Source organism: Neopelma chrysocephalum, unplaced genomic scaffold, assembly GCF_003984885.1.
Source record: "Neopelma chrysocephalum unplaced genomic scaffold, ASM398488v2 Primary Assembly neopelma1_286, whole genome shotgun sequence".
NCBI classification, from domain to species: Eukaryota; Metazoa; Chordata; class Aves; order Passeriformes; family Pipridae; genus Neopelma; species Neopelma chrysocephalum.
This window is the reverse complement of record NW_020897948.1, coordinates 842432-851388: the sequence shown is the minus strand read 5'-3', so window position 1 is coordinate 851388 and position 8957 is coordinate 842432. Positions and strand designations below refer to the sequence as shown.

Sequence of the window (8957 nt, the reverse complement as noted above, 5' to 3'; positions counted from 1 at the left end):
TCAGGAGCCCTGAGGTGCTGCTTGAGGCCACAGGAGGGGCAGCAGAGCTGGGGGGTACCAGCTGTGGTTCCCCCAGCTATGACCCTCTGTCACTTTGCAGACCCCTGAGGTGGGCTGCAGACCCTGCCCTGGCTGAGTCCCAGCTCCAACCCCCCCATTCCCCATGGGAATGTGCCCCATTCCACATCCCTCACCACAAGCACAAAGCACCAGTGGCCCATGGAGGGTGGGGGACATCCTGGTGCTATTCCTGACACCGTGGTGGCCCAGGGTTTTCCCTGGAGCTGCAGGAGTGAGGCCTGGCTGGAGGCCTGGTGCCTCCATCCCTGCCCAGTCCCTGCCCAGAGCTCCAGGGGTCACAGTACAGCCCAGGAAGGGGTGAGGGGGCTGCAAGGGGCTGGGACTGGCACCCACTGCACCCCCACCATGACAAGGAGCAGGGATATCTCACAGGGCATGGAGCTGGCATGGACTGCAGCCCTGTGTGTGCAGGGCTGGTGACCCTGGGGCACCCTGAGCCCCCCTTGCTGCAGTGCCCGTGCTGCCGGCATGTCACAGCCCCGACACAGAGAACAGGACCCAAGGGAACAGCTGGAGCAGTGCCAGGGCAGGGTCAGGTTGGGTCTCAGGCAAAGGTTCTTCCCCCAGAGGGTGGTTGGCACTGACCAGGCTCCCCAGGGCAGTGGGCACAGCCCCAAGGCTGCCAGAGCTCCAGGAGGGTTTGGACAACACTGAAGGACAGGGTGGGATTGCTGGGGTGTCCTGTGCAGGGCCAGGAGTTGGACTCAAGGAGCCCTTCCAGCTCAGGATTTCTGGCTTGTGGCAGCAGTGCAGAACCTTTGGTCCATTCCCTTTGCCTGCTGTGGCAAAGCTCGTGGGAGCTGCTGCTCTACAAGACCCCCACACCCCTCCCAAGGCTCCTGCCCCCAGAGCTGTGCTGGCTTACGTGTCCCTGCCAACCAGGAGGAGGGAAGACACAAACACACCAACTTCTGCTGCTGCCAAATGCTTCCTGGCTCCCAACACCGGGATCAGACCCTATGGGAAGTGAGCACATACGTGAGTCCAAACGACAGTGGGATGGGCACAGAGCTGTGCCAGGGGCTGGCCCCATATTCCCACCCATTGGTGTTCCAGCTCCAAAGCTCCTTTGGCTGAGTGTCAGCATGTGTGGGCAGAGCTGGTGGTGGGGGAGGATCAAGTGAGGCACTCACAAATGACACAGTCCAGTCTGACACACAGCTCGTATTTTAAAAAAAACAACCAAAACTAAAAACCTTTTATTTGACAACAGAAAAACAAACAAAAAGATATTTACAGTAGGGTTTTTTTTCCTCCATCATTTCATTCCAATAATCCCTGCCCTCACTGCTCTTCCTGGTCCATCCCACAGCAGCAGCACCAGCCCCTGGCCCAGGCACAGCCCTGGGGGAAGGAAACCATTTTGGTTTGACTGGGGCAAGATCAGGGGGAGGAGGCCGAAAACCCTCTCCCCTCCCTGGATGGAGGGACAGGGCTGCAGGGGGGTGAAAGGGTGAAGGGCTACCCAGAAACAAATTCAGGGCTTTTCCCAGAAAAGAGACAGAGGGCAAAGGCTGGTGGTGAGGAAAGGGATGGCCACAGGCACACAATGGGCACCACTCACCTGATGTGGTGCCCTCTGCCCAGTGCTGGAGCCAGAGCCATCCCAGCACTGCATGTGGCCAAGGTGACACACCTTGGGAAGCCTTCCAACAGCCCCCACCAGCACTGGGGATCCCCTCTCCCCTGGCACCTTCTTTCTGAAGAAAGGGGAGGGGGGAACACCAGTCCCCCAAATCAGTCCTTTTCCCTTCCAGCTCCATCACCCCCAGTGCTGCTCCCCCAACACCCAGCATAGCACCAGGTCCTGCAGCCCTTTTCAGCTCTAGTCATGTGACTCATCAGGCTAATTACCTGTGATTAGCGCTTCTCGGGACAGGTAGCACAGTGCATACACAGCACTATTAACTTACATCTTAAAGGAACCAGCAATGCCTGGGCCCTGGGACCAGCACAGCACCCAGGGACAGCAAGAGATGCCCAGCCAAGAGCTGCCTCAGAGCCCAAAAACCACCCCAGGCCAGGCTGGGGGGGGGCCAGCAGCTCCCAGCAGACACCAGTTTGTCACTAGAGGTCCCCAGCACGGCACAGCCACACTCGGAGAGCGAGAACAGGAGGGAGGGGACAGGGAGCAGCAAATCCATCCTCATCCTTCCCAGTGCAGCTCATCAGCACTTGGCTATGAGGTCTCGCAGGAGCCCTGGGCTGCACTCACCAAATGCACTGACCATGCCCCTTTCCAAAGGTTAAAAAAAAAAAAGAAAAGAAAAAGAAGTTGGTATAAAATTCCCAGTCTCAGCTTTGCTCAGCCTGCTGTCAGCACCTTGCAGGCTCAGCAATGCACTTGCTGCTCTGGACACGACGTGCACACATTCAGCAGGAACTCAAGGGAAAAACGGGGAAGTTGTGGAAATGCTTACAGATAAAAAAAAATAATCATGTAATAAATCACAATTAAAGGGAAAATGTTTCAACAAAACTTGCTAAACAGCACCACAGAGATTTCTACTGACAGCATCCAGAACACCCTAAAATGGAAGAGGAGGGTCCCATTTTTTCCATGTGATAAAATACCAGAGACTCCAGGTTTCCAGTTCATCTGTCCTTCGCCCTTCCCTGGGCAAGGCAGGGCTCCTGGTCAGGACCAGGAACCAGAAAGGGCCCCCCAAAACAAAAGGAAGAAAAAAAAAAAAGGGGGAAGGGGAAGGGATCAGAGATTTGGGAGAAAAAGCTTTTCATCCATAGTCCTTAAAATAGACACCAACACTTAAAAAAATAGGTTCTCTCTTTCTCTTCCTGAAAAAATGGTGCTGGCTGGACCCTTGTTTGCAGGAGAGAGGAAGAACTCAGCAGGTTTTCCAGGGGACCTCCATAGTGACGGCTCCGGCAGCGTGGCAGGGACAGGTCAGCACTGCTGCAAAGGTCTGGTCACAACTGTCGCCTGGGGCACCACCCTCAGCGGTCAGTGCATCTCCCAGCAGGAGGATGGTGTGATGGGACAGTCCTTCCTCTCCCCCCCTTGGCTGACAAGAGAGACCAGAGCCCCCCGGGGAGGCCAGAGTCCACTTCTGGGATGGGCTGGTCGGAGGTGCATGAGGCTGGGAGAGTCAGGCACCCCCAGGGAAGGGCGGCCTGTGGAACCCAGCCCGGGGGTTATTTGGAGGCTCCTGGGGGCTCAGTGTGGGGAGACAGGGGCAGCTGCCCACTCTGCCGCTGCCGCTCCAGCTCAGCCGCCTTCTGCAGAGCCACCTCCACCAGCAGCTGGAAGCTGCTGAAGTCGTCACCGAAGAGCTCGGGGGGTGTGGGGGGTGGCGTGTTGAAGAGTCCGGGGGTGGGGCTGGCAGCCTCAGCCCGTGCCAGCAGGGTCAGGGTGCTGCTGGTGGCACCCACTGGTGCTTTGGGGACAGGGTCCGGCTCCGCTCGTGGCCCAGGGGGCTTCTCCCACTCGGGGCTGTGGGTGCTCACCACCGCCAGCGCCTGGGCCGGGTGGCACAGTACCTGGGGGCACACCGACATCGACAGCACCTTGGAGGCTCCCACAGGAGGGACCACCAGCACCCCGGAGCCAGCCCCCCGCGGCAGGGCCACGTCGCTGCCTTTGCCCCCCCGGCGGGAGATGGTGAACTGGTTGGGGTCCTTCCCATCCTTGCGCAGCATGTCCGGGAGCAGCCGCCGCCGGGCATTGATGAACCAGTTGCAGATCTGGGAGGAGAGAGGAACACAGTGGGGTCAGCCTGGGGCTGCCACACGGGCACAGCACTGGCTAGGGGGTTGCAGCCCCAAGTCAAGCCAGAAGCAGCTCCTCCAGATCTAGCAAACAGCACCCACACACCCCACCTACCACAGGTCTCCCCCCAGCTCGGCACCTCCTTCCCGTGGGGCTCCAAAGAGGCAGAACTACTGCTGGCACCCACAGAAACCCCAACACCAGCTGCTTCCTGCCTGGCACCGCCAGCCTGGGCAGCCCCTTCCTCCCTGCACCCCTGTACTGGCTGCCCGTGGTGCAACGCTCCCCTCAAGCCCTGCCAGCCCATGCTGCAGGGACTGTGCCCCCACAGCACCGCTGGCACCTTCTCTCCATTGCAGCACACAGAGTAAGCACAGCCTGGGTAGTCTTGGGGCCCAGCCACCCCGCAAGCCACAGTACAACTGCAGGGAGCCACAGGAGCTGCGGTGGCTCCTGAGCAGAGATGCCCCCAGGGAAGGATGGGCTCAGTGCTGACCCCACAGTACAGCCCCAGAGTCCAGGCCCCTGCCTGTGTCCAGGTTCAGGCAAGTGAAGCAGGCACAGCTCCTGCCATCGCCCCAGCCAGAGGACTTGGCACTGCACAGAGCCAGCTCGGAGCCCATCCCGCAGGTCCCAGGCTGGGTACAGTTTTCCCTTCTCCAGGTGACCCATCCAGGAGCTCGGCACGCCAGACTGTTTCCACGCTGATGCCAGTGCCAACGTGCTGCCAACCTGGACAGGAACATTGAGGCTGCATGGATGGAAACCCTAGAAACCATCAGCTGATGGAGCTGCAGCCCCCCACCCTCTAACAGGGCCGGGACAGTGACTGCACAGACACCTTCCCGTGCCTCCTGCCCACAAGCAGGGTCACAGCTCACAGCAAAGGTTCTTTCAAACATTTGCACATCACAGAGGCTGCACCTCTGGCAGCTCTTCAGAACCTAGCTGCCATGAATTCAGCCTCAGCCATGGATTGTTTCAGCATCTTTATATAAAATGCTACGTTAAAATAACTGCCTTCTTCCTAGAAAACAGTTAGAATAGAATAAATCAGGGGGAAAAATGTCTGATCTTTCCTAACTCAACAGCTATGGGAAATATTTCCCTCAAGGAGAGAGAACTTGCCACAGCTTCAATCACAGCAAGATTTCAGTTGTCCTTTTTCTGTCTTTAAGACAATATTTGGCATTAAAGCTCTCAAATACACCACTGTCACTTCCTTTCTCTTCCAAACCTCCTCCCTTGCAAGCCTTAGCTGGGTCCCCGTGACATGATCCTGTGATCCCACGAGCATCCACCACTGTGATCCCCAACCAGAGGGCTGCACTGCCAACAAAAAACCTGACCAATTCCACAGTGCTGAGAACTCCCTAAAACCCTGCCTGTCTCCCCCACCATGCTCCTTCCAGCTTTCATTTCTCATTGGGGAACATAGCACAGAGATGGGCACACACAACCACTGGTGTCACCACATGGTGTCACCCACCCAGGAGCTGGCTTATGCTCCGGCTTTGAAGCAGTTTATTGTTTTTCTAACCATGGCCATCCCTTTTCAACCACAGCCATCTCACCAGCCCACACCATCCCGTCCCTTTAAGCAGTGTCTGTTCTACCACTGCAAGAGCAGCATCCCCTCCACATGGAGGAAAAGCCCATCCATCCCCACAGCAGGGCACAGGCTTGGAAAGCTGCTGTCTGGGAAGCCTCATTGGGAACAGGTGCCACTTTCTTACCTCCCAATTTTCTTCAAAGGAGGCACACGGCTTCCCAGTCTCCCTGCTCCCTGTCTGCCAGTGCCCGGCTCCAGCTCCCCAGGCCACTGGAGCAGGCAGGGGGATGCACAAAGAAAGACCCGGGGGGTTGGCCAGCGGATGCAGCAGAGCCCTGTGCTCCAGAGGCTCTTGGAGAGGTCAGATCAGCACCAACAGATTGAACCCCACAGCCACACCATGGGGTGTCCCACTCCTTCAGCCCAAGAGCAGATGGAGCTTCCCCACGGCATCCTGCTGCATCCCCTCAAACGGACAGAAATCCCAGTGTCAGTCCTCAGCTGGCCCTGAGAATGTCACCAGGCTGGGACCCCTTGCCCAGGGGTACAGGGCAGCCCCCCCAGGGGCACATGCTGGCTGTGGTGGTCCACAGGGGCAAACAGTAGCCAGCACATGGCAAGGCCACACCTCAGCATAAGCCCACACATGTGCCAACCCCCTCCTGGGTCCCACGGGGCTCAGGGCACAGACAGTGCCAGTCCCACTGCCACAAGCCCTGGGGTAACACCGTGTGCCAGGCACTGCCATACCTGCCTGGGACAGGACAAGCCCAGATTCTTACAGCCACAAACCCACTGCTGCTCCGCCACCACTCTGCCTCGAGCCCTCCCAGGAGCTCCAGCCTCTCCTGGGAGCAGCTGCTGGACACACACCTGTGGCACAGCCAGCACTTACAGAAATACATTAAAATTAATAAGCAAGTTTGCCTTGCTGGCCAGGAAAAGGGAAAGCAGACAGCCTTGCCTGCACTCCTGTGTCCAGGCTGGCTGACTAGGACCGTGCTGAGCCACAGGGACAGGAGCCAGAGGTGCAGAGGAAGCTCCAGGAGAGGAGTGCAGCTGCAAACCCGCTGGCCCTTGCCTGCTCCCCTGCATCCCATTGTATCCCTAGAACCACAGAACTGAGCGAAGCCCACGTTCATTTTCCCCCTGCCAGGCTGGGAGAGGGAGAAGAGGGCTCGAGGCACACAGGGCTGTGCATGGAGCACAGGGACAGGCAGCTGCAGGCGACTCTCACAGACACTCTAACCACAAGCAGGGAGCACACCAGAGCAGGAAGGACAAACACTACTCACCCCCAGGGCTGGCCAGGGCTCCTGCCTGGGCACTCATCATGGTGCCACAAGGAGAATATCAGCCAGGAGCAAGACAAAGGAACTCCTGCCCAGGAGTCCCCAGCTGGGCTCCCCTTAATACAACTGGGGATGCACATGCTCCCACTCTAACTGGGGCCAGGTGAGCCAGACAGTACAAAACAGTGCACCTGAGGTCAAAGCCCAGCCCAGCCTCTCCCTCCTGGGATGGTTAAAATCACAGAACATGCTGAGTTGGAAGGAACCCATGAGGCTCATCAAGTCCAACTCCTGGCCATGCCCAGCTCTGTTCGCAGGGGGTGGTCACCCTGGCCTCTGCTGGGTGTGTCCAGGGGAACAGCATAAAATAGCACCCCCCAAAACCCTCCTACCTGTGCAGCTTTTACTAACAACAAGGTATTGTTCAGCCTGTCCCCACTCCAGTTCTCATTCCATCTTCTGGCCAGCCAAAATTCTGTGTTGCAGCACTGCCATAAAGCTGGTCCCCCGGGGTTCAGACGTCTCCCCAAAAGAGACCCCTGTCATACAGGTGGTTTTGCTTCCCCAACATCCCCTCCCTTGCCTCCTCGCTGCCCTTCAGAGGCAAGTGGTCCCAGTGTGCCAAGTCCTTTGGGAGCCTTGGTGGGGTTCTCCCATCCCATGCAGCATGACAGTGGCCCCAGCACTGTTCCCAGCAGTGTCCCCAGCGGGTGGGGGCTGGCTCCTACCTGCAGCACAGAGAGGCTGGTCTGCCCTGAGAGGCTGAGCTTCTCCTGCTCCGAGGGGTAGGCGTTGAAACGGTGCTCGTACAGCCAGTCCCGCAGGATCTTCACGGACTCCTTGGGCAGGTTGCCCCTTCTCTTCCTCTTGGACTGCAGGGGGTCAGGGGACGTGGCGCCGTCTTCCTCCCCCGGGTCACTGTCCGACATGGTGGAGCTGCCCGCGGGTCCCTCCTGGCTAAAGCCTGGCAAGAGGGAGCCAAAGGGAGCATCAGGCAGTGTCCGGCCAGGGGAGAGGAGGGGGAGTTCCAACCGATCCCCCACCCCCTCCAACGGAGGGGTCTCACCCCCTCTGGGCCCGGCCGGGGGGAACCCAGAGGCAGAGACCCCCGGGGGGGACAAGCGACTGGCTCCGGGGGACAACAGCGGCACCGAACAGAGCCCCGGGATGCGGGGGAGCCCAGCGTGGGGCTCCGGGGCGCTCAGGGTTCGGGGGGCACTCGGGATTCGGGGGGCACCGCAGGGGGAAAAAAAACAAATAAAGCGGGGGAGGGGGAGCGGTGAAGAGGGGAAGTTAAAAATAAAAACAATCTCAGCGGGAGAAAGAGGCCGAAGCTGGAGAGTGGGAGAGGAACCACGCGGGGTCATTGTGTGGCGGGGATGGAGGCGGGGGCGGCTGTCACGGGCCGGGGGCTCGGCTCGGGCTGCGGTGCGGGGGCTCGGCGGTGCGGGGGCTCGGCGGTGCGGGGGCTCGGCGGTGCGGGGCGGGCCGGGCCGCGCAGCCCCTCCGGCCGCAACAGGTACCGCGGCGCCGACACAAAGCGGGGGAGCCGCGGCCCCCCCGGGCGCGGGGGGACAGAGGAGCCGCAAAGTGGCCGCGGCCTCGCACCCCGCACTCCGCCGCCGGCCCCGGGCACCCCCGGCCGGGCAAACTCCGCCGGCCGAGTTACAGCGGGCGCGGGGCGGGCGGGACCCACCGCCCGCGGCTCCCGCAAACTTTGCGAGGCGGCGGCGCGGCCCGTCCCGTTCCGTCCCGCACAAAGGCGCGGGGCCGCCCCGCTCCCCCCGCGCCCCCCGGGATCCATCTTTGCCTCACCCCCGCGCCGCCGCCTGGGCGCTCGCATGGGCCGCGCCGGGCTCTCGGTGCCGGGGCCGGTGCGGGGCCGTCCCGCGGCGGCGGCCGGGCGGCCGGGCGCGGCGGAAAGTTTTGGGTGGGCGGCGGTGACAGATGCCGAGACAGAGTTCCCTTTGTTCCCGAGGAGGCAGGAACTCGCCGGGCCCCCCGCCCCCGGCCCCGGCCCGCCCGCCCCCGGCTGTCACCGGGCACCGGGATCCCCCCGCCCCTCCGAGCCCCAGCCGGTACCTGGCGCCGGCAGACCCCTGCCCGCACGGCCCCGCCGCCAGGATGGGGCTCGGCCCCCGCTCTCGGACACAGCCCCCGGCGGGAGCGGAGAGGGAGAGAGGGAGTCCCGGAGACCCCGCACCCGCCCGGCCCTGCGGAACCCCCACACGGAGCTGTACCCGCACAGGGGCACCCACCCGAGGGCACCCCCCGGGGACACCCACCCGGGGACACCCACCTGGGG

The 8957-nt window shown here is 61.1% G+C and overlaps 1 protein-coding gene across 1 annotated transcript; it reads right to left on the bottom strand.

Annotated features, from left to right (window-relative positions):
- Positions 1-1334: 1334 nt before the first annotated feature.
- TGIF2 (TGFB induced factor homeobox 2) lies at positions 1335-8543 on the bottom strand. The gene is made up of 3 exons (XM_027704717.1): positions 8468-8543; positions 7381-7616; positions 1335-3783 (listed from the first exon to the last, which is right to left on the bottom strand). The coding sequence occupies exons 1-3, from the start codon at positions 8493-8495 to the stop codon at positions 3235-3237; spliced, it is 813 nt and encodes a 270-aa protein (XP_027560518.1). The 5' UTR covers positions 8496-8543; the 3' UTR covers positions 1335-3234.
- Between the last annotated feature and the right edge of the window lie 414 nt (positions 8544-8957).